Source organism: Hylobates moloch, unplaced genomic scaffold (assembly GCF_009828535.3).
Source record: "Hylobates moloch isolate HMO894 unplaced genomic scaffold, HMol_V3 SCAFFOLD_6, whole genome shotgun sequence".
In the NCBI taxonomy this organism is placed as follows: Eukaryota; Metazoa; Chordata; class Mammalia; order Primates; family Hylobatidae; genus Hylobates; species Hylobates moloch.
In genome coordinates this window covers 154,773,582-154,799,384 of record NW_026652281.1, presented here as the reverse complement: position 1 = coordinate 154,799,384, position 25,803 = coordinate 154,773,582, and the positions used below count along the sequence as shown (strand labels likewise).

General features: G+C 48.0%; 1 protein-coding gene across 1 annotated transcript; it reads left to right on the top strand.

Moving 5' to 3' along the window:
- The first annotated feature begins 16,170 nt into the window (after positions 1-16,170).
- Positions 16,171-19,039, top strand: GMCL2 (germ cell-less 2, spermatogenesis associated). Its single transcript, XM_032158801.2, has one exon. The coding sequence runs from the start codon at positions 16,245-16,247 to the stop codon at positions 17,823-17,825; it is 1,581 nt and encodes a 526-aa protein (XP_032014692.1). The 5' UTR covers positions 16,171-16,244; the 3' UTR covers positions 17,826-19,039.
- Positions 19,040-25,803: the final 6,764 nt, after the last annotated feature.

Sequence of the window (25,803 nt, the reverse complement as noted above, 5' to 3'; positions counted from 1 at the left end):
TATAATGCCGGAGCCGGGGGCCACCTCGCAACAAACTGCACTCTCATTGGCTGCTCCAGTCTGTCACTCAACCTAGCGTCAGCGTCCCATTGGCCACGGCGGCGCGCGCGCTCTAGACCTGGGCGGGCTTTGTCCTCATTTTAGAACGCGCGCGAGTACGGCCGCTACGGAGGGCTCCCGAAGCCGGGCGGGACGGCGCCGGGTCCAGGGCGGCGGGCAGCTACAGCACATCGGTGGGAGGGCCTAATCGGATTGTAAGCTCGTCGAGGCCCCTAGTCTCTTGCTCTCGAGCACTCCATCCCAGCATTGGCAGCCTCCGCCTCCCCATGTCCCAAAAGAGGAAACTGGGCTGGAGAAAGTTTCGCAGCCCAAGGAAGCGTGGCTGGAAGTGGCAGAGCCCGGGCTTCCGAGGTTGGGCAAGTGGGGTCCTCCAAGGCCCTTAACACGGGTCGGAGGGATTGGGACTGAACCCGCCATCCCCCTGGACCTTGGTGCCGTCCCCCTGGACCTTGGTGCCCTCCAAGCCCCGTGCTCGCGCCCTGTCCGTCGCCTCCCCCAGAGATGCTCTGCAGGGACGATGAGACCTTGGTGTCCCCCGATCCTCGGTCCCCTGGCACCACCTTAACGATTGACATCGCATTTGTACTTTTGTTTACTTAAATTTTTTCCTTTAAATCATTTGTCTTTCTTTTTCTACCTTTTTTGTTTGTTTGTTTTTTGTTTTTTTGGATGGCGTCTTGCTCTTGTCGCCCAGACTGGAGTGCAATGGCGCGATCTCGGCTCATCGCAACCTCCGCCTCCCGGGTTCAAGCGATTCTCCTGTCTCAGCCTCCGGAGTAGCTGAGATTTCAGGCATGCGCCACCACGCCCGGGTAATTTTTTTGTTTTTTTAGTAGAGACGGGGTTTCACCATGTTGGCCATGCCGGTCTTGAAATCCTGACCTCAGGTGATGCGCCCGCCTTGGCCTCCCAAAGTGCTGGGATTACAGGCGTGAGCCACTGCGTCCGGCCTTTTTTTTTTTTTTCTTTTTAAACAAATACGGAGGCCGAGCGCGGTGGCTCACGCCTGTAATCCCAGCACTTTGGGAGGCCGAGGTGGGCGGATCACGAGGTCAGGAGATCGAGACCATTCTGGCGAACATGGTGAAACCCCGTCTCTACTAAAAATGTGGTGGGCGCCTGTAGTCCCAGCTACGGGGAGGCTGAGGCAGGAGAATGGCGTGAACCCGGGAGGCGGAGCTTGCAGTGAGCCGAGATCGCTCCACTGCACTCCAGCCTGGGCGAAAGAGCAAGACAACTTCTCAAAAACAAAACAAAACAAATACACCACTCGTGAACTCACGAGGTAAAGGACAGGGTGGGGCGTTGTTGTCTTCCTAATACACGAAACCCCTTTATATCTCCTTGACCACAACATTTTAAAGGCCTGGGTAATACCGTTATTCCTTTTAATCATATGGGTGGCGGGCCCCAAGGCAAGCAGGATTACAACCTGGTTACCAAATAGCAACCCAGAACACAAGGAACTAGCGTTTCCAGTGGATTCCTGCAGCCAGGACCAGTGTGGTGGGCTGGGCATTCTATTTTCTGTATCTTAACAACCAAAGTAAGGTGGTACCGTCACCAATTTTATTTTATTTTTATTATTTTTTGACACAAGGTTTTGTTCTGTAACCCAGGCTAGAGTCCAGTGGCACAATCACGGCTTACTGCAGCTTCAACCTCCCGGGCTCAATTGAGCCTCCTGCCTCAGCCTCCCAAGTAGCTGGAACCACAAGCGTGGCCACCACGCCAAGCGAATTTTTTGTAAACACAGGGTCTCCCTATGTTGCCCAGCTGGATCACCAATTTTTTTTTTTTTTTGAGACGGGGGTCTCGCTCTGTTGCCCAGGCTGGAGTGCAGTGGAGCCATCTCAGCTCACAGCAAACTCCACCTCCCAGGTTCCAGCGATTCTCCTGCCTCAGCCTCCTGAGTAGCTGGGATTACAGGTGTGTTCCACCATGCCTGGCTAATTTTTGTATTTTTACCATGTTGATCAGGCTGGTCTTGAACTCCTGACCTCAGGTGGATCACCGATTTTAAATGAGAAAACTGAAGTCAAGAGCAGCGGCCCAAAACTCCACAACCAACTCAGGCACTAACTCCACCCAGGCAGTGGAGTTGCCCTGAGGATGAAAAATGAAAATGCATGGACTTCAGACTTCTCTAGGAAAGTCTGAAGATTTAGCTCACACTGCACTGCATTCCCCTAAGGTAACAATCAAGTGGAGCTGGAATACCCACACCCAGGTGGGCAAGTGCCCTCTGGTTCACCCCAAGGCCACTCTTCACTGTCCCAGGCTAATTCCATAACAGGAAGTCACATATTTCCACACGACCTTACTCATGTCACTGAGATCTGGCAGCAAGGCTTTCAGGGAAGTCTCTAACAAACTGCTCACCCCACCTCCACCCCAGCCCTTGCCAACCCACAGAAATGAGGGCCAGAGCTGTGGCCTGCAGGAGATGATAGGCACAGCTCCCCAAGCAGTGAAGGTAATTCAGGAAATTAAGTTCAAAGTCAAATAGTGTAGGTGCAGCCCAAGGACATTACTGCAGGCATAAATTCCCTTAATCTTCCACGGGGATTCCTTTAGCACGACTCAGAAACACTTTCAGTGACGTGTAAAGTCTGAGGATACAACATTTGGACAGCGCTTAGCAGTTTGCAAAATGCTTTCACCAACCTTGCTTTACTGGAGCTTCAAAATAGTTTTGTGCAGTTACCCATATTTTATACACAAGAATACTGAAACCACAGCTAAAACTGTGGCCGCCAAACCAACACGTCCAACTCCACATTGGGGATTGTTTCCAGGACTCCTGGCTACTGTGGGACAAGGTGTGTCTGAGCTTCTAAGTTCCTTGATCTAAATTAGGTCTCCTATCAAAGATCTAATTTATTCTGAGGCTCAGCTGGGCATGGTGGCTCACGCCCGTAATCCCACCACTTTGGGAAGCCAAGGCAGGAGAATCCCATGAGGCCAGGAGTTTGAGACCAGCCTGGGCAACATAGTGGAACCTCATCTCTACTAAAAATACAAAAAAATGTCTGGGCATGGTGGCCCAGGCCTGTAGTCCCCCCTACTCGGGAGGCTGAGGCACAAGAATCACTTGAACCTGGGAGATGGAGGTTGCATTGAGCCGAGATCGCACCACTACACTCCAGCCTAGGTGACGCAGCGAGACTCTGTCTCAAAATAAATAAATAAATAAATAAACAAACAAACAAACAAACTTGAAGCTCAAGTAAGGTAATGGCTTAGAAAATACTTCATAAACTAGAAATAACTGCAGGCAGGTAGGGGTCAGTCTCAGCAAAAAATAAAAAATGCCGGGCTGGGTGCGGTGGCTCACGCCTGCAATCCCAGCACTTTGGGAGGCCGAGGCGAGCGGATCACGAGGTCAGGAGATGGAGACCATGGTGAAACCCCATCTCTACTAAAAATACAAAAAATTAGCCGGGCATGGTGGTGGGTGCCTGTAGTCCCAGCTACTCGGGAGGCTGAGGCAGGAGAATGGCGTGGACCCAGGAGGTGGAGCTTGCAGTGAGCCAAGATCATGCCACTGCACTCCAGCTTGGGTGACAGAGCGAGTCTCCGTCTCAAAAAAAAAAAGATATGTTCAAATCCTAACTCCTGGTGCCTCTGAATGTGGCTTACTTGGAAATAGTCTTTTCAGGTGGAATCAAGTTAAGATGAGGGCAAGTTGGAGTATGGTGGGCCATATGGGAGTAGGGTGGGCCTTTAATCCTGTATGACTGGTGAACTTAAGAGGGGGAAAGACAGACACACAGGAAAAATGCCACATGACAACGGAGGCAGAGATTGCAGTGATGCATCTACAGGCCAAGAAACACTAAGGATTGCCAGCAACACCGGAAACTAGGAAGGGGGCAAAGATCCTCCCTTGAAGCCTTCAGAGGGAGCACGGGCCCTGCTGACAGCTTGATTTTAGACTTCCAGCCTCAAGAACTGTGAGAGAATACAGCTGGGTTGCTGTAAGCCACCGGTTTGTGGCACTTATCACAGCAGCCCCAGAAACCAAACACAACATCCAACAGACTTCCTCCTCCTCCTGTGGGAAGTGTTGTGTCAGGGTGCCCCTCAGAACATGGGCCACGCTGTTGACATTGACTGTGAGCGCCCTGAGACCCTGCATCGGGTCTGTCTCCTCCACCCTGACTCCTATGGTGGGCACGCCAGTGCCTGCAGAATGAATACAAGATCTTTTTTTTTTTTTTTTTGAGACAGAGCCTCGCTCTGTTGCCCAGGCTGGAGTGCAGTGGCATGATCTCAGCTCACTGCAACCTCTGCCTCCTGGGTTCAAGCGATTCTCATGCCTCAGTCTCCCGAGTAGCTGGGATTGCAGGTGTGCACCACCACACCTGGCTAATTTTGTACTTTTAGTACAGACAAGGTTTCACTGTGTTGGCCAGGCTGGTCTCAAACTCCTGACCTCAGGAGTTCGGCCTCCCAGAGTGCTGGGATTACAGGCGTGAGCCACTGCGCCCAGCCCCACATCTCATCTTGAATTGCAATCCCCATAATCCCCATGTGTCACGGGAGGGACCTGGTGGGAGGTGATTGAATCGTGGGGGCGGTTTCCCCCATGCTGCTATAGTGATAGTGAGTCTCACAAGATCTGATGGTTTTATAAGCATCTGGCATTTCCCCTGCTGGCACTCATTCTCTCTCCTGCTGCCCTGTGAAGAGGCGCCTTCCACCATGATTGTAAGTTTCCTGAGGCCTCCCCACCATGCGGAACTGAGTCAATTAAACCTCTTTCCTTTATAAATTACCAAGTCTCAGGTATTTCCTTATAGCAATGTGAAAACAGACGAATACTGTTTCAAACCAGCACCTTGTGGACTAAAGTTGACCCTTGAACCTACTTGCTTGCCCTATACGGTGTTTGGTTCTGTTTTTGTTTTTGAGATGAGGTCTCGCTGTGTTGCCCAGGCTGGAGTGCAGTAGCTATTCACATGCGTGATTGCAGCTCAGTGTAGCCTCAAACTACTGGCCTCAAGTGATCTTCCCGCTTCAACCTCCCTAGCAGCTGAGACTAAAGTTGCACACCACCTCACCCAGTCCTACACAGTGTTTGGCTCATTTGAAAAAATTGTTTGCCAACATTTATGGATTATGACATTTCTTTCACATATATATACACACATATATATATATATTTTTTTTTTTTTTTTTTTAGATGGAGTCTCACTGTGTTGCCCAGGCTATAGTGCAGTGGCATGATCTTGGCTCACTACAACCTTCACCTCCTGGGTTCAAGCAATTCTTGTGCCTTAGCCTCCCAAGTAGCTGGGATTACAAGCATGCGCCACCATGCTAATTTTTGTATTTCTAGTAGAGAAAGGGTTTCATCATGCTGGCCAGGCAGGTCTCGAACTCCTGACCTCGTGATCCACCCGCCTCAGCCTCCCAAAGTGCTAGGATTACAGGTGTAAGCCACCACGCCCTGCCAGATTATGGCATTTCTACACAAGGTTATATGTCCAGTTACTTTTGAAAAATTGTTAGCTAAGATCACACTGGGCCACAGTGTCATGTGTCCAGAATCAGCGGGAGCTGAGTCACAGTGACCCCCAGCGGATGAGGCAGGCACTGTCCAGCTAAACCCAGCCCCCACCATGTTCTAATGTCTTCCTCCAGGGCCCCACTAAACCTATTGACATTGACCAAAAGCATCTGAGATGTGGATTCCTAAGCAGACCTCCATGAAGTTCAGCTTCTTCAGGCCGGGTGCAGTGGCTCACACTTGTAATCCCAGCACTTTGGGAGGCCGAGGCGAGCGGATCATGAGGTCAGGAGATCAGGACCACGGTGAAACCCCGTCTCTACTAAAAATACAAAAAAAATTAGCCGGGCGTGGTGGCGGGCGCCTGTAGTCCCAGCTACTCGGAGACGCTGAGGCAGGAGAATGGCGTGAACCCGGGAGGCGGAGCTTGCAGTGAGCCGAGATCGCGCCACTGCACTCCAGCCTGGGTGACAGAGCAAGACTCTGTCTCAAAAAAAAAAAAAGTTCAGCTTCTTCATCTTTTTTTACATTTTTTCTGAGACAGGGTCTTGCTCTGAGTACAGTGATATGATCACGGCTCACTGAAGCCTCGACCTCCTGGGCTCAAGTGATCCTCCCGTCTCAGCCTCCCACTTAGCTGGGACTACAAGCATGCACCACCACACCCAGCTTATTGATTTATTTAGCTAGAGACAGGGTCTCCCTGTGTTGCCCAGGCTAGTCTCAAACTCCTGGGCTCAAGCCATCTGCCTGCCTTAACTTCCCAAAGGGCTGGGATTACAGGCATGAGCCACCGCTCCCGACCTACTTCACCTGAAAAAAAAAGAGAATGGCACCTGTCTCTCCACAGTCCTGCAGGGCTATGGGAGGACGGCTGCTAAGGGTTTAGAACAGCGCCTGCTGTGAGAGCTGCTGTGACTGCTAACAGCAACAGTGGAAGCATCCAAGGGAACATTCCTTTGCCTGCTGACACCCCCAGGCCCCCAGCCACCTCGCAACAATATATCTCAAAATATATCTCAAGTCAAATCCTTGAAACAGACAAGTAAGAGATCTGGAGAGAGAACCTGCTGGCGGCCTCCCTAAAGTCACACATTCTTGCAACAGCCACCCCACGCCCTGCTGAGTCTCAGAGGCAGCCTCTGTCCATCGGAAACCAATCAGAAATGGCTAGAGCCCTATTCTGGAATCAGACCTTAATGAAGTATGTGATTCACATACAAAACCCTAATCCTCCCAGTTTCCTGGAGAGCTCACAAAGCTGCATACGTTGGGCACAGCTCACACAGGGCCCAAGTAGCTGGGATTACAAGCATGCACCTCGTCTGCAACACTATCCCCTGTGTAGTTTTTGAAACTTCAGACTCCCTGACCCCTGGGGCTGGACTCTCACTTTTATAAGCATTCTAGGCACCAGTCGTTGGGACAGGGACAGATTTTAGGACTCACTACTGCAGAGTAGGTGGGGAGAAAGCCTATGAAACCGGGAAATTTCTGTCTCCCTCTGAGAGGCAGCAATGGCTCCTAAAAGAGGCTTTGTTTATGTTTCTGTCTTTGCATTGCCACTAGGTCAGTGTGGACCTGCGGGCTCTTTCTTTGAGCCTCAGTTTCTTTTTTTGAGATGGAGTCTCGCTCTGTCGCCCAGGCTGGAGTGCAGTGGCGCGATCTCGGCTTACTGCAAGCTCCGCCTCCCGGGTTCACGCCATTCCCCTGCCTCAGCCTCCCTAGTAGCTGGGACTACAGGCGCCCGCCACCACGCCCGACTAATTTTTTTTTTTGTATTTTTAGTAGAGACGGGGTTTCACCGTGGTCTCGATCTCCTGACCTCGTGATCCGCCCGCCTCGGCCTCCCAAAGTGCTGGGATTACAGGCGTGAGCCACCGCGCCCGGCCGAGCCTCAGTTTCTGATTCCACAGCAATTCATCTATTCACTCATGTATTTACTCAATTGAATTGTTGAGGCTTCGATTGCCAGCAACATGCCCTTGGCCTCCAGGACAGACTGGGTCCGTGAACTCTGAACCCTCATGCATAACTGTCCCTTAAACATCTTTACTCAGGCTGAGCAGGGGTTCTCCAGCAGAGATGGAAAAGAAGGGGTGCAGGCAGAGAAGACGACACAGCTCAGATTCCAAGCTTGAGAAAGCAGAGGCTGCTTGGAGAACTGCAAGTTGCTCCGCACGATGAAGAGGAGCTGGGACTGCGCGGCTGGGCAAGGGCTTTGGGTGCCACGACAAAGGGTTCAGATTTATCCCGCAGGAAACTGGAAGTCAGTGAATACTGCTATGGCAGTGGTCCAGTGGAGGAGATGGGAAGGAGGGGGTGATCAGAGGCATCGAGGAGGGTGAGTTGGCAGAACGTTGTGTTTGTGTGTGGTTACAACCCCCAACTCCATCCATGGAGCACGATGGGCAGTAAGGCTGGAACACTGGACCAGAACCGCTCGGTGAAGGGCCTTGGACTCAGAGGCTTGCTTCTCTCAAGGAGAAACCATTCCACCCCTTGCTTCCTGGCTATGCCCCCTGCTGGTGGCACCAACTGTCTTGACCATTTCTTCTAGTATATTTGTCCCTAAAGGCTAGAGCAGGATCAAGAGATGATGCATTTCCAAGATCAAGTCCAAACCCTTTAGTAACAAAGGCTGGCAGAGGGGGAAGTGAGCAGAGCAGCGCTGGGCTTCCAGCCTCCCCGTGCCAGGTCCTTTCACCTCCTCCACCACACCAGCCTTTGGTCTGATCAGACCCAAGGGAAAGAGACAAGGGGCACTCCAAGGTTTTCATCTTCCTACCCAAGTGCTGAGTCTGAAAGACCACAGAGACATAGACACGGAAAGCCTGCCTTTCTCCTGCCAGCCAAGAAATAGGAAGCCATAGACAGGACCATCCGCTCCGCACCTCCCACCTCCCTTCTCCCTGCACAGCAGAGGGGAAGGCAAAGCTGCCTCCACGGGTGTGAACAGGAAGCACAAGGAACCCCGGTTCTGGCCGTTCCCAGCACAGGGCCAGACAAGGCAGGGCTCCCCAGGCAGGACAGAGGAGGCAGCAGCGGGTGGGGTGTCAAGGACAGAGACTCAGCCTCCAGTCAACACAGGGAAACAGCCAGAGGCCTTCTCCTGCTGTGAAAATAAAGGATTCTTGGCTTCTTAGGGCTTCATGCCGTGCATGTCTTAACATACAATTTTCATATTCTGCCAGTGAACTGGTCAGAGCCCTTCTCCAACAGGGGCCAGGATGTAGGCTTGGAGTGGAAGACAAATACATGCTGTGTGCTGATCCAGGTGGGTGAGAGACAGAAAGCCCTCAGGGCAGGGTCTCTCTCTTTCTCACCACTCGGCCCATTGCTTGGCAACATCTTGCTTTTTAAATTTTTTTTATTTATTTATTTTTTATAGAGACGTGGTCTCACTATGTTGATCAGGCTGGTCTCAAACTCCCGGCCTCAAGCAATCCTCCTGTCTTGGCCTCCCAAGGTGCTGAGATTACAGGCATGCGCCACCGTGCCCAGCCAACATCTTGCTTCTTGCTACCTGCCTTGCTGCACAGCCTCTTACAGATACCCTCAAACAGCTCAGTCCCCTACCCGCAAAGCCTAACCACTCCCTCAACTCACTGCTGCAGAAGCTTCCTCAGTGTGTGCCTCCCTGAACCCTGCCCCTCCACTTCACCTTAATGAAATCCGGCTGTCCTTCTGTGACCCCACACTCCACTGCTGAACACCAGGCCACACTCTTCCACTTCCCCCGAGGCAAATTGGGGTCATCTGTCTCGGGGCGCTCCACCTTCACTGCTAGAGCAGCACTGTATACCAGGTACAGATGCAAAAAAGCCACAAGTGCAAACACATGTATCATTTAAATTTTTCTAATAGCCACGTTAAAAAGTGACTCAACAGGCCGGGTGCAGTGGCTCACGCTTGTAATCCCAGCACTTTGGGAGGCCGAGGCGGGTGGATCACGAGGTCAGGAGATCGAGACCACGGTGAAACCCCGTCTCTACTAAAAAATACAAAAAATTAGCCGGGCGTGGTGGCGGGCGCCTGTAGTCCCAGCTACTCGGAGAGGCTGAGGCAGGAAGATGGCGTGAACCCGGGAGGCGGAGCTTGCAGTGAGCTGAGATTGCGCCACTGCACTCCAGCCTAGGCGACACAGCGAGACTCTGTCTCAAAAAAAAAAAGTGACTCAACAGTGAGAAGATGCTATGGTTTGGATGTGGTTTGCCCCTGCCAAAACTCGTGTTGAAATTTAATTGCCAATATAATGGCATTGAGACGTGGGGGGACCTTTCAGGGGTGTTTGGATCATGAGGGATCGGCCTTCATGACAGGATATTAATGCAAGTCCCACAGAAGTGAGTTCTCACTCTCTTGGGTCTGGATCAGTTATCTTTAGAGTTGGGTTGTCATCAAGCAAGGTTGCCCCTCATGTTTTCCGCCTTTCCCCCATGCACCTGGTCTGCCTTCCAATTCTCTGCCATGTTTTGATGCAGCACAAAGTCCTCACCAGAAGCTGCCAGATGCAGCCGCCCAATCTTGAACTTCTCAGCCTGCAGAACCATGAGCTAAATAAACCTCTTTTCTTTAAAAATTATCCAGTCTCAGATATTCGAACAACAGAAAGTGGACTAAGACAAAGTAAAAAAAAGTTAAAAAAAAAAAAGGAGGGGGTGGTGAAGTTAATTTCAATAATATATTTTACTTATTCTGAGATATCCAAAATATAATAAACAAAAAGTTATTGGGATATTTTCTTTTTGTACTGTCTTCAAAATCTAGTGTATATTTTACACCTAAGCATATTTTAATTCGGTACAGCCACTTTCTTTTTCTCTTCCTCCCTCCCTTCCCTCCTTCCTCCCTTCCCTTCCTTCCTTCCTCCCTTCCCTTCCTTCCTCCCTTTCTCCCTCCCTCCCTCCCTCTTTCTCTTTCTTTCTCTCTTTCTTTTTTCTTCCTTTCTTATTTCTTATTTTCTTTCCTTCTTTCTTTTTCTTCTTTCTTTCTCTTTCTTTCCTTTCTCCTCCTCCTCCTTTCTCTCTCTCTCTCTCTCCCCCTCTCTCCCTGTCTCTCTCTCTCTCTCTTTTTCTTTCTTTCCCTGTCACCCAGGTTTGGGATGCAGTGCTGCAGTCATAGTTTGCTGTAACCTGAAACTCCTGGGTTCAAGCCATCCTCCCACGTTAACCTCCAAAAGTGCTGAGATTACAGGTGTGAGCCACCGTGACTGTCCCTGGCCACATTTCAAGTACTCAATAGCTGCATGTAGCCGTGGCTACTATGATGAACAGGGCAGATCTAGACCAGGAGTTAGCAAACTATGGCCCATAGCCCAAATTTTGCTTACTGCTTGATTTTATATGATCCCTGAACAAAGAATGGCTTTTACATTTTTAAATCATTGAAAAAAAATCAGGCTGAGTGCAGTGGCTCACACCTGTAATCCCAGCACTTTGGGAGGCTGAGGCAGGCAGATCACTTGGGGTCAGGAGTTCAAGACCAGCCTGGCCTTGAACATGGTGAAACCCCATCTCTACTAAAAATACAAAAAAATTAGCCGGGGCCGGGCACGGTGGCTCACGCTTGTAATCCCAGCACTTTGGGAGGCCGAGGCGGGCGGATCACGAGGTCAGGAGATCGAGACCACGGTGAAACCCCGTCTCTACTACGGGGTGGTGGGGGGGGACCCTGTGATCCGAGTGCCGAGTCAGCGAATTGGTGAACCAGAGGAGTTGCAGTGAGCCGAAAATTAGCCGGGTGTGGTGGCGCCTGCCTGTAATCCCAGCTACTTGGGAGGCTGAGGCAGGAGGATTGCTTGAACCCAGGAGGCGAAGGTTGCAGTGAGCTGAGATCACAGCCTGGGCAACAGAGCAAGACTCCATCTCAAAAATAAATAAATAAATAATCAAAATAATAATACTTCATGACACATAAAAATTGTATGAAACTCAACTTTCAGCATCCATAAATTAACTTTTACATTCTGTCAATAACAATCCCCCCAAATTATGGAAGTTTGTTTTATTTCTTGTTATGTACTTACCTACTTCATACCCTCGATTTTGCCTCTTGGCCCAAAGCATAAAATATTTATTCTAGCCAGGCATGATGGCTCATTCCTGTAATCCCAGCAGTTTGGGAGGCCAAGGCAGGTGGATCACTTGAGGTCAGGAGTTCGAGACCAACCTGGCCAACATGATGAAACACCATCTCTACAAAAAATTAGCCAGGCATGGTGGCACGTGCCTGTAATCTCAGCTACTCGGGAAGCTGAGGCACAAGAATTGCTTGACCCTGGGAGGTAGAGGTGGCAGTGAGCTGAGATAGCATCATTACACTCCAGCCTGGGCAACAAGAGTGAAACTCTGTCTCAAAAATAAAATAAAATAAATTAAAAATAAATAAATAAAATAGAGATCATAAGACTGACAAAACAGACTTTTTTTTTTTTTAGACAGAGTTTTGCTGTTGTTGCCCAGGCTGGAGTGCAATGGCATGATCTTGGCTCACTGCAACCTCCAGCTCCCGGGTTCAAGTGATTCTCCTGCCTCAGCCTCCCGAGTAGCTGGGACTAAAGGTGCCCACCATCACACTCAGCTAATTTTTTGTATTTCTAGTAGAGATGGGGTTTCACTATGTTGGCCAGGCTGGCCTCAAACTCTTCACCTCTTGACCTCAGGTGATCCACCCACCTCAGCCTCCCAAAGTGCTGGGATTACAGGCGTGAGACACCGTGCCCGGCTCAAAACAGACTTTTTATAGCAATAAAATGCCAAATTTCTACCTGACTTTGGTACAACATCACATAACAGATAGCAGACCCTGAAGAGCATCAAAATATTTTACCCCAAAATATATTTATTTGACAGTGTTTTGAAATGGCCCCGCAAAGCTGTCTCCTATGGGGGAAATTTGCATCTGTAGAGAATTTCCATTAATGTAGCCAGGACTTTCTCAGATTTAGGAGAAATTCAATAAGAGTCTGAGACTTTTGAAGATCTGAAAAGAGACATTCACTATCTATTCCGAGGGCTGCTACCTGGAGGCTTCATCTACATAACAAGAACCTCAGCTTCCACAACCTCTTTCTTAACCCAAGCATTTCTTCCCACTGACTTCAACGCTTTTTTTTTTTTTTTTTTGAGATGGAATCTTGTTCTGTCGCCCAGGCTGGAGTGCAATGCAACCTTTGCCTCCCTGGGTTCAAGCGATTCTCCTGCTTCAGCCTCCAGAGTAGCTGAGACTACAGATGTGTGTTACCACACCCAGTTAATTTTTGTACTTTTAGTAGAGACAGGGTTTCACCATATTGGCCAGGCTGGTCTCGAACTCCTGACCTCGTGATCCGCCCTCCTTGGCCTCCCAAACTGCTGGGATTACAGGCGTGAGCCACCATGCCTGGCTTGACTTCAACTCTTTATTTTATTTTATTTTTTTTGGAGATGGAGTTTCACTCATGTCGCCCAGGCTGGAGTGCAGTGGTGCGATCTCGGCTCACTGCAACATCCACCTCCCAGGTTCAGGCAATTATCCTGCCTCAGCCTCCAGAGTAGCTGGGACTACAGATGCATGCCACCACACCTGGCTAATTTTTGTATTTTTAGTAGAGATGGGGTTTCACCATATTGGCCAGGCTGGTCTCGAACTCCTGACCTCAAGTGATCCATCTGCCTTGGCCTCCCAAAGTGCTGGGATTACAGGTATGAGCCACTGCAACCAGCCTGTTTTATTTTGTTTTATTTTATTTTATTTTATTTTATTTTTGACACAGGGTCTCATTCTGTCCCCTGAGTTGGAATGCAGTGTCACAGTCACAGCTCACTGTAGGCTCAACCTCCTGGGCTTAAGTAACCCTCCCACCTTACCTCCCAAGTAGCTGGGACTACAGGTGCACATCACCATGCCCAATTAATTTTTTAAATTTTTTTGTAGACACCAGGTCTCACTATGATGCCCAGGCTTGTTGAAAACTCCTGGGATCAAGCCATCCTCCTCGGCCTCTCAAAGTGCTGGGATTACAGATGTCAGTCATTGTACCCAGCCACTTCAACCCTTTAGACAAAGCTTAACTTTTTCAACCAATTGCCAATCAGAAAACCTTTGAATCACCTATGACCTGTAACCCCCCTGGAGTTGTCCTGCCCTTATAGGTCGAACCAATGTGTACTTTACATGTATCGATAGATGTATTTGCTTGTAACCTCTGTCTGCCTAAAATGTATAAAACCAAACTGTAACCCAACCATCTCAGGCACAGTTTCTCAGGACCTCTTGAGACTGTACCCCAGGCCATGGTCACTCATATCAGCTGAGAAGAAACTTCTTTTTTTTTTTTTTTTTTTTTTTTTTTTTTTTGGTCAACATAGACCATTCACCTGGCCCCTTAACTCCAACAGAAACTCCAGATTTGCCTTTGGAATCAGGAGGCTGAGCTCCCTGACTTCCCAACTCTGGGATTTAGAACAAGTCACTTTCCCTGTTGGAACCTCTGTTTTCTTCATCTGGGAACGGGGCAGGCACTCACATAGGTTTGAGGAAGCCACCAGGGCTGGTCGCTCTTCACTTGTGTCCAGCGTCCAATCCACCTCCCTGGCATGACACTGCCTCCCCCTGCAGCACGGGCCCATCTAGGGCTCCCCACACCTACATATCTGGCCCTGATGCCCCTCACCAATCTCTGCCCCCACTGCACCAAAGACGGAGGCCCGCGTGGTGACTCCTACATTGCTCTGGCAGCACAGACCTCCATCTACCTGGAACAGCCTCCCACCTTCCTCTTCAAGTCCTGTTTTCTTGCAGGAAGACACCCATACGCCCCAGCCATCCCATCCCCGAGGACTGGCCGAGCAGTTCCAGCACACCCCTCGGGTGGTCTCAGTGTGGGCCCTTCTCCAGTTCCCCCGGGTCTGGGCCTGGGTTAGCCCTTTACACACACAGGGTTCCCAACAAGTAGCTTACAGATGGCCTGGTGAGGCTGCAGACCAAATTTCCAGGACCATGCCCCACTTCTCCACTCCATCCCCCAAGGACAAAAGCCTCCTCAATTTCGACACCCTAATCCCGCTGCCGCTGTCTCCACAGATCCTCCCCGCAGAGAATCCCTGCCTATCCCGCCCAGGCCCTCTGCTTGCTTCTGCCTTCCCAGACCGGCCGCAGTCATCACTTCAGCCAGCCATGGTCACTTTCCCCATATTGGCCAGGCTGGTCTCGAACTCCTGACCTTGTGATCTGCCCACCTCAGCCTCCCAAAGTGCTGGGATTACAAGCGTGAGCAGCCACCGTACCTGGCTTGACTTCAACTCTTTATTTTATTTTATTTTATCTTATTTTTTTTTTTTTTTGGAGATGGAGTTTTGCTCTTGTCACCCAGGCTGGAGTGCAATGGTGCCATCTTTTTTTTTTTTTTTTTTTTTAAGACAGAGTCTTGCTCTGTTGCCCAGGCTGGAGTGCAGTGGCGCGATCGCGGCTCACTGCAAGCTCCGCCTTCCGGGTTCACGCCATTCTCCTGCCTCAGCGTCCCGAGTAGCTGGGACTACAGGCGCCCATCACTGCGCCCGGCTAATTTTTTTTTGTATTTTTAGTAGAGACGGGGTTTCACCGTGGTCTTGATCTCCTGACCTCGTGATCCACCTGCCTCGGCCTCCCATAGTGCTGGGATTACAGGCATGAGCCACTGTGCCCAGCCAATGGTGCGATCTTTGCTCACTGCAACCTCTGCCTCCTGGGTTCAAGCAATTCTCCATTTCAGCCTCCCGAAAAGCTGGGATTACAGGCATGTGCCACCACACCCGGCTAAATTTTGTATTATTAGTAGAGATGGGGTTTCACCATGTTGGCCAGGCTGGTCTCAAACTCCTGACCTCAAGTGATCCACCCACCTCGGCCTCCCAAAGTGCTGGGATTATAGGCGTGAGCCACCGAGCCTGGCCTATTTTATTTTATTATTTTATGTTATTTTTGTGCCTGGTTGCAAATTTACATTGGACTGGTTAGGCTCAAGCGTCTGGTACACACATTTTCCTTTGTCAGGTCCTGCAAATAAACTTTTGCTCCTGGGGAAGTGGTCCTTCTGAAACAGACCTTGGTTTTGGCTGCTAGATGAGAATTGCTTCCAGCAATGAAGAATGCTGTCCGAGGAGTTCAAGACCACCCGGAGAAACGCAGTGAAACCTTGTCTCTAAAAAAAATTGTTTTAGGCCGGAGGCAGTGGCTCACGCCTGTAATCCCAACACTTTGGGCGGCCAAGGTAAGAGGATCACCTGAAGTCAGGAGTTTGAGACCAGCCTGGCCAACATGGGGAAACCCCACCTCTACTAAAACTACAAAAATTAACCGGGTGTGGTGGCGAGCGCCTGTAATCCCAGCTACTTGGGAGGCTGAGGCAGGAGAATCACTTGAACCCGGGAGGCGGAGGTTGCAGTGAGCCAAGATCGTGCCACTGCACTCCAGCCTGGGCGATAGAGCAAGACTCTGTCTCAAAAAAAAAAAAAAAAAAAAAAAATCGTGGCGGAGGGGTGCGGAGGCTGGAGGCGGCAGCGTGGCAGTGTTCTCTGCAACGGTTGCGGCTGCGCGAGAGAGGGTGGAGGTGTAGGCACCTGCGCTCGGGGAAGGCTGGCGGCGGCGGCCGGGCCGTGGCCGGAGACCCCTCCTCTGGGCTCCCTGAAGTCCCGGGGAGCCGTGACCCATGGGATCGTCAAGCAGCCGGGTGCTGCGCCAGCCGAGGCCAGCCCTTGCCCAGCAGGAACAGGGTGCCAGGGCCGGGGACTCGGCCCGGAGGCCGGACACTGGAGACGATGCGGCGGGCTACGGCTCCTGTTACTGCCCGGGCAGTCAGAAGCGCAAGCGGAGCAGCGGGGCCTGCCGCCACTGTCACCCGGACTCGGAGAGGGACGAGGATGAGGAGGAGGGGGACGAGCAGCAGCCGCTCCTCAACACCCCTGCAAGGAAAAAATTAAGGGGCACATCCAAATATATTTATCAAACATTATTTTTGAATGGTGAAAACAGTGACATTAAGATTTGCGCTCTAGGAGAAGAATGGCGATTACACAAAATATATTTATGTCAATCTGGCTACTTTTCTAGTATGTTCAGTGGTTCTTGGAAAGAATCCAGCATGAATATTATTGAACTGGAGATTCCTGACCAGAACATTGATGTAGAAGCCCTGCAGGTTGCGTTTGGTTCACTGTATCGAGATGAGGTCTTGATAAAACCCAGTCGAGTTGTTGCCATTTTGGCAGCAGCTTGTATGCTGCAGCTGGGTGGTTTAATAGAGCAGTGTGGTGAGACGATGAAGGAAACAATTAATGTGAAAACTGTGTGTGGTTATTACACATCAGTAGAGACCTGTGGATTAGATTCTGTAAAGAAAAAGTGCCTTGAATGGCTTCTAAACAATTTGATGACTCACCAGAATGTTAAACTTTTTAAAGAACTCAGTATAAATGTCATGAAACAGCTCATTGGTTCCTCTAACTTATTTGTGATGCAAGTGGAGATGGATGTATACACCACTCTAAAAATGTGGATGTTCCTTCAACTTGTGCCTTCTTGGAATGGATCTTTAAGACAGCTTTTGACAGAAACAGATGTCTGGTTTTCTGAACAGAGAAAAGATTTTGAAGGTATGGCCTTTCTTGAAACTGAACAAGGAAAACCATTTGTGTCAGTATTCAGACATTTAAGGTTACAATATATTATCAGTGACCTGGCTTCTGCAAGAATTATAGAACAAGATGCTATAGTACCTTCAGAATGGCTGTCTTCTGTGTATAAACAGCAGTGGTTTGCTATGCTGCGGGCAGAACAAGACAGTGAAGTAGGGCCTCAAGAAATCAATAAAGAAGACCTAGAGGGAAATAGCATGAGGTGTGGTAGAAAGCTTGCCAAAGATGGTGAATACCGCTGGTGTTGGGCAGGTTTTAACTTCGGCTTTGACCTACTTGTAACTTACACCAATCGATACATCATCTTCAAACGCAATACATTGAATCAGCCATGTAGCAGGTCTGTCAGTTTACAGCCTCGAAGGAGCATAGCATTTAGATTACGCCTGGCCTCTTTTGATAGTAGTGGAAAACCAATATGTAGTAGAACAACTGGCTATCAAATACTTATACTTAAAAAGGATCAGGAACAAGTGGTGATGAACTTGGACGGCAGGTTTCTGACCTTCCCTCTATATATCTGCTGTAACTTCTTGTATATATCACCGGAAAAAGGAATTGAAAATAATCGTCACCCAGAAAATCCAGAAAACTGAAGATCTCATCAGTTGGAAACAGTAGCACTTTGAAAACTTTTAGGCCAGCTTTAATTTAATGGCCCTACTGATATTCACATCGAAGGTGACTAACAATGACAAAGGCCTTATGAACTGGACGGACAATACAGAAGACTGTTCTTGTCCTCATTGCATTTCTATGCATATACGAAAAAAATGTTAAAGCCAAGAAAATATCTGTCAAACCATTTCTGTCAGTACGATGTCAACTCATGCTTTTAATTTAGCATCAGCAGAAAATTCCTGTAGGTAAATCTCACATTTATCTGCAACAAAACATAGATTTAATTTTTAGCTTAAACTTTGTTTCTACCTTATGTTCTTGGACCTCAGTTATCCATCTGTAAATTTATTTTTATTTGGCTAAAATAATCTAAAAGAATAATTTGGATGGCCAATTAGAAATGCCGTTTTGAGCTGATGCATTTAAAGCTTTCCTTTAATATTTTCACCTGCTCATTGTGATTGCTGCTTTTAGTCTAATATCTTTCCAGTTCATACTTGTTTTTAATCGTTAAATACTTTCTTCCTGGTTTGGAGACTAAGCTGAGAAACTTTTTTTAAACTTAAGCATTGTCATATGCTATTTTTTAAAATTTGGCTTTCCTAGGATTTTAAGAACAATGAAAGTTAGCTTCACACCTTCAAATGCTCTTGAATGAGTGAAAAATCAGTTTGATTCCAGGGATATTTCTTGTCTTACACGGTCTTTTCTTTGACAGTATGTACACCTTTATTATTAGTTTTTGAGTTATTTATGTACCAGCTATTATACTTTTAAACATTTTAATATTCTCTGATCTTTACAATTATTTATGTTCAAATTTTCGTTGGGAGTTTTGTTTCCTACTTAAGCTCAGGACTTGATACCCTCTGAGTTGAGTGCCTTTGAGTGACACATGCTAACAGAAATTTCATAGTAAATGTAAATAAGGTCAGAGGATCTAATACAGAAGCTGATGAAGCATTAATGTAAAAATGGAACTTGTTTTTGTCAAAAATAAGATGTACACTTGTCATGATTTATATATGTTGACCTTTTGTGTTTATTGCTGTTTTGAATATAGCCGTGTTCATTTCCTTTCCAGTTAGAGTAAGTACTTCTGTGGTTATGTATATTTTTATTGTGGCTTTTAAAATGGGAATAATTTTCATGTATCTGTGCAAATAATAAATGTGCACTTGGAAAAAGATTAAGTAAGCTCTTATATGAAATGGACCAAAAAACCCCCCTTAATTGAAACCAACATTTTTTTTCTTTCTAGTTAGATTTTTTCCCAACTGCTTTTAACTTTTGGAATTTACTAATAATTTTTTTCTTTCTTAATGATATGTCATCCATAGGTTCATAAATTGCTTTTTCTTTTAAAATTCATCCACTTGGTTTAACTTAAAGGAACCTTTTAAATGCCTCACCCTTGACCCCCAGAGCTGGAATTTAAATGTTTCTAATACAGGGATTTGGCTGTTATCAAGAGGTTACCTTTCAGCTGGGCGTCAGCCGGGGATGGTGGCTCACACGTGGAAGCCCAGCACTTTGGGAGGCTGGGGTAGGCGGATCAGTTGAGGAGTTTAAGACCAGCTATGAGCAACATGGTGAAACCCATCTCTACTGAAAATACAAAATAAAAAAAAGCCGGTCGTGGTGGCACCCGCCTATAATCTCAGCTACTCGGGAGGCTGAGGCAGGAGAATCACTTGAACCCAGGAGGCAGAGGTTGCAGTGAGCGGAGATCACACCACTGCACTCCAACCTAGATGACAGACCGAGACTCCGTCTCAAGAAAAAAAAAAAAAAAGAGATGACATTACTTATATATTTGACTATATTAGGCCTCTTTCACGGAAAGCTGTCGTTTTCTTTCTGTCTCATTATCGTATAAGAGGTTCCTGACCTTTTATGTATTGAAAAATATAGACATACCAAACTTAAATTATTTGGATAATTAAATTTTTGCAAATCTTGGAAGGAAAGATAATGTTTGAGTATATTAATGAATAAAGTTAACTGTTTCATTACACTGACATAAGTTAACTGGCCAAATTGGAATGATATGTGGTTTCATCCACTGGTTCTGTCCTGGCCACGTTGCTTATGTCACCCATAGACAGGATAATTCTTTCTTCAATCACGAGTAGGCTAATATTCTTTGATCATTGTCAGCTGGTAATTCACATTGGTAGTAAAGATGTGCTTTTGTTTTCTTACCAAATACTTTTATGTGTTTGCATAGTATGTTCTCTTCAATAGAAATATTTTCAATAAGCTGGGCGCAGTGGCTCACACCTGTAATCCCAGCACTTTGGGAGTCCGAGGCGGGCAGATCACAAAGTCAGGAGATCGAGACCATCCTGGCTAACACGGTGAAACCCCATCTCTAACTAAAAATACAAAAAAATTAGCCAGGCGTGGTAGAAGGCACCTGTAGTCCCAGCTACTTGGGAGGCTGAGGCAGGAGAATGGCGTGAACCCGGTGGGTGGGGCTTGCCGTGAGCCAAGATTGCGCCACTGCACTCCAGCCTGGGTGACAGATCAAGGCTCTGTCTCAAAAAAAAAAGAAAAAAAAGAAAAAAAAAGAAATATTTTCAATAAAGTGTTAATAATGTAAGCTAAGATATTGTATAAACTATGGTTTATGAAAAAAAAATTTTTTTGTGGAATTACCTGGGCACGGTGGCACATACCTGTAGTCCCAGCTAGTCAGGAGAGGAATCACTTGAGCCCAGGAGTTTGAAGCTGTAGCGATCTGTGATTGCACCACTGCACTCCAGCCTGGGTGACAGAGGGAGGCAGGCCCTGTCTTTAAAAAACAATAGTTTTTAAAAGAATGCTATTCAAGAAATGAGTTTCCAGCAGGCACTCTTGGACCCAATTAATGTTTCTCCATTTTGCCAAAAAAGTGAAAACTGGCCTCTCATGGGTGGGGCCAGTTCTACCCTGACCTAGGCGTTGTGGGTGCAACTGGCTGGGGCTGGTGTCACAGGCAGTAAAGGAATTTACTGAGACAGTCATAGGTAAAGAATGGCAGATTTATTTGAGAAAGTTCACAGATACATTGCAAGGTTACAATGGGCAGCACAGCAGAGAAGGGGCTGTCTGCAAAGAGGCAGGGCTGGAGGGAAGTTTTATAGGGTCATGCTGGAGGAAGCTACGTGCAGAAGGAAGTTGTACTTCTGGGGCTACGTGAGGAGCAAGGTATTTGGGAACAGGATGTTGTGCCAGCAGGCTGTCTGTGATTAGCTGTCTCTTGGAACAGTTGTTCCCCCGCACCTGGGACCCCTTCCTCAGTGTGGCTTACCTATCAGGACTCCACACTAGGGTGGAAGCAGCTTTGGATGCCACAGTCACCAGATTATCTTTCTACATTCTAGCCATTTCTTCTGTTTTTGTCCCCCCCCATTTTTATTGAGACATAATTAACATACCACAAAATTCACTTAGGGTTCACGATTCAATAGTTTTAGCATATTTGGAGCTGGGCCGTCATCACCTCACAGGTTTAGAGTGCTTGCATCACATAAAAAATAAATCCTTTACTCATTACCAGTCATTCCCCATCTCCACCCTCCCCCGAGCCCTAGGCAACCATTCATCTATTTTGTTTCTATAGATTTGCCTATTCTGGAAATTTTATCTTAAAAAATGGTTTTTGTTTTAGAGATGGAGTCTTGTGCTGTCACCCAGGCTGGAGTGCAGTGGCACCATCTCAGCTCACTGCAACCTCTGCCTCCGGGGTTCAATAGATTCTCCTGCCTTAGCTTCCCAAGTAGCTGGGATTACAGGCGCCTGCCACCACGTCTGGCTAATGTTTGTGTTTTTAGTAGAGACGGGGTTTCACCATGTTGGTCAGGCTGGTCTCAAACTCCTGACCTCAGGTGATCTGCTGCCTCGGCCTCCCAAAGTGCCGGGATTACAGGCATGAGCCACAGCACCCGGCCAAAAAATGTTTTTTGAGACAGGGTCTCGCTCTGTTGCCCAGGCTGGAGTGTAGTGGCAGAATCACACCTCACTGCAGCCTTGACCTCCCAGGCTCAAGCAATCCTCCCTCCTCAGCCTCTCAAGTAGCTAGGACTACAGATGCATGCCATCATACCCAGCTATTTTTTTTTTTTTTTTGTAGAGATGGTGGTGTTGCTGAGGCTGGTCTTGAACTCCTGGGCTCAAGTGATCCTACCACCTTCACTTCCCAAAGTGCTGGGATAACAGGCATGAGCTACTGCGCTCAGCCTAGAAATTTTACATAAATGGAACCATATAATATGTGGTCTTGTGTGTCTGGCTTCTTTCACTTAACATGATGTTTTCAAGGTCAGCTACACTGCAGCATGTATTAGTGTCTCCTTCCTCTTCATTACAAAGGAATTTTCTATATACATATTTTTTTTGCTGGTTCCCCCTCAGAGGATGAACCTTTTTTTTTTTTTTTTTTTTTTTTTTGAGTTTAAGTGTAGACGTTTAGGCCAGCGCAGTGGTTCACACCTATAACCCCAGCACTTTGCACTTTGACAGACTGAGGTGGGTAGATCACCCAAGGTCAGGAGTTCAAGACCAGCCTGACCAACATGGTGAAACCCTGTCTCTACTAAAAATACAAAAAATTAGCCGGGCATGGTGGCGGGCACCTGTAATCTCAGCTACTTGGGAGGCTGGAGGCTGGAGAATTGCTTGACCCTGGGAAGTGGAGGTTGCAGTGAGCCGAAATTGCTCCATTGCACTCCAGCCTGGTGACAGAGCGAGACTAGAGCATGGAGGTTTAATAGGCAAAAGAAAGAGAAAGGAGAATAGTTCTCTCCTGCAGAGAGACAGGGGCCCCTGAGTGGCTCTTCTGGTTAGTGGTTAAATGCACCGGGTTTCATAGACGAGATTGAGGAGGTGGTGTCTGATTTAAATAGGGCCCAAAGATTGGCTGGACCAGGTGTGACGTTTAGTGTCCACCCCACTGTAATCTTTTATTATGCAAATGAGCTTCCTGCCTGGAGAGCACCGTGCTGTCTGCTCCTTACTGTACACGTGGTTGACGAAGAAAAGGGAAGATGCAGCCTTCATGATGAACATGCCTAACCCCCAGGTAGCCTTTTCCTGTTGGCACAGCTGCCAGCATGCCCCCAGAGGATGAACCTTGACATAGCGCTGGGTCCTGGGTCTTCTGCCTTCTCTGTCTACATTCTGCCCCTAGGTGAGCTCATCCAGTTTCCTGGCATGAAATCCCACCTTTATGAAAATGATTCAAATCTCTTTCTCTAATCTGGCCTTTTCCCCTGAGCTCCACAAATGGTCTTCCTCTCCACTTCCTGATACACTGTTCTTAAAACTCGAGGAACCTCCAGAGAAGTAAGAGTGTCTTTTGTATGCTGATGAGATGGCTGCTTGCTGGGGGACCCCTAGGTAGTAGCTTCAGGTCACTACAAAGTCCAAGGCACATTTAGAGGACTGGGATTTTCAGCTCCACGCCCCACCCCCTATTCCGCCCCTGCCCCACCCCCAACCTCCCAGGAAGGGAGAGGAGCTGAAGGTTAAGCTGATCACCAATGGCCAGTGATTTAATCAATCATGCCTCCATTAAAACCCCAAAAAACGGGATTCAGGGGGCTCCCAGCTAGCTGAACACGTGGAGGTTCCTGCAGGGTGGCGCACTCCTTTCTCCATACCTCGCTCTATGCATCTCTTCTGTCTGGCCTGTGTGATATCCTTTGTAGTAAATGGGTAAATGTAAGTGTTTCCCTGAGTTCTGGGAGCTTCTCTAGCAAATTAATAAAACCTGAGGAGGTGTCATGGGAAGCCAGTTGGTCAGTAGTTCCAAAGGTCTGGACTTGAAACTGACATCTGAAGTGGGGGACAGTCTTGTGGGACGGAGCCCTCAGTGTGTGGGATCTGACACTAACGTCAGGTAAATAGTGTTAGAGTTAAACTGAATGAGAGGACACACAGCAGGTGTCTGACAGAGAATTGCTTGCTTTCTGTGTAGAGGGAAAATACACACATCTGGGGTCACAGGTGTGTCGAATGTTGAGTGAGAGACTAGGAAAAACACTGGCTTTTCCTATATCTCAACAACAATCCAATAGCACGTTAATATAATTTAAAATGATATTCAAGTGGACTTACTCCAGAAAGGCAAGGATGGTTTAATATTAGAAACTCAATTAATATAATTCATTACATAAATAGATAAAATGAGAAAAGAAACCAGTCTTATCAATACCTACTAACAAGGCAGTTGATAAATTTCAACTTCTTCTCTTCTTTCTTTTTTTTTTTTTTGAGACAGAGTCTCACTCTGTCACCCAGGCTGGAGTGCAATGGCGCAATCTCAGCTCACTGCGACCTCCACCTCCGGGGTTCAAGTGATTCTTGTGCCTCAGCCTCCCAAGTAGCTAGGATTACAGGCGCCTGCCACCATGCCCAGCTAATTTTTGTATTTTAGTAGAGACAGGGTTTCACCATGTTGACCAGGCTGGTCTCAAACTCCTGACCTCAGGTGATCCACCCACCTCAGCCTCCCAAAGTGCTGGGATTACAGGCATGAGCCATCGTCTTTTTTCTTTTCTCTTTCTTTCTGTGTTTTGTTTTGGAGACAGGGTCTCTATATGTTGCCCAGGCTGGATTCGAACTCCTGGGCACAAGTGATCCTCCCATCTTAGCCTCCCTGAGTAGCCAGGACTACAAGCACACATTGCCATACTTCATTGAAAAAAAATTTGAGAGACAAGGTCTCACTCTGTCACACAGGCTGGAGTGCAGTTGTAACTGAGTACCTCTATTTATCTAAGAAATGATTTAATTATTTTTTCTCTCTTCTTTTCTTGTTCCACCCATTCCCTATTTCCTACTTAGACTTTTAGAAATACAAATACAGCCTTCTACCTCCCGGTCACCAGACTCCCCCCAGGGAAAGTTTATCTAACTATGGGCTCCAAGACAGAACAAACCAAGGGTTAACAGTTGGTTTGCAAACTGAAGCATGCCGGCTAAGGAACTCTCACCCTATAGCAGGCTGCCTGAGAGACACCAGCTTGCCCACAAAGATGCCAGCAGTCACCAGCACAGTGGCCCAGTAGGTAAGGCACCAAGTTAACACAGAGACCCCCCACCTTGCTCACTTTCTCCCTTGCTTTTTAAAAGTGCCTGCTTTTTGCTCCAAAGGCCAAGCGGCACATCTAAAGGCAGGATGCTTGTGGTGCCTTTTCCCCTAAACTAGCTTCATAATACATTACTTTCTATCAGACCTCACTTTTGCTAATTGAACTCTGCACGCAGCAAGCAACTCACCTGCTATTGGGTTACAGTTCTGGTGGCCCGGACTGGGAAGTGCTGCGCGCTCTGGGCAGGCCTGTGCTTGACCACCTGCTTTCACTACTGGGTGAGGCCTAGGGTCACCTGTGAGCACCAGCTGCTCGTGGCTAGCAGACCCCATGATGGGGATGTTAAGCAACTTCTCAGAAGCGGCCAAAAATGCTTTTGTTTTTGGGAAACCTCTTTTTGCCCCCTGGCACAATGTTGGCTGCCGTCAATGCTTCCCTGGTTCAAAGAAAGTGAACTTTCTTTGTTCACTTTTTTTGTGGGGCGGGGGGAGCCACCATCATTAGGAGCTGGGTAAGTTGGTCGGAGTGCACCTGACTGCCCTCTGCTTTGTTTTGGGTGTCACTGCTCTACTTAAGATTTGGCTGGGCAGGGCGCAGTGGCTCACACCTGTAATCCAACGCTTTGGGAGGCCAAGGCAGGCGGATCGCCTAAGGTCAGCAGTTTGAGACCAGCCTGGCCAACATGGCAAAACCCCGCCTCTACTAAAACTACAAAAATCAGCCGGGCGTGGTGGTGGGTGCCTGTGATTCCAGCTACTTGGGAGGCTGAGGCCACAGAATTGCTTGAACCTGGGAGGCGGAGGTTGCAGTGAGCCAAGATCATGACACTGCACTCCAGCCTGGGCAACAAGAGCGGAACTCTGTCTCAAAAAAA

Bases quoted from the DNA above. Each gene is read 5' to 3' on its own strand.
- GMCL2 (XM_032158801.2), top strand. From the start codon at position 16,245: ATGGGATCGTCAAGCAGCCGGGTGCTGCGCCAGCCGAGGCCAGCCCTT.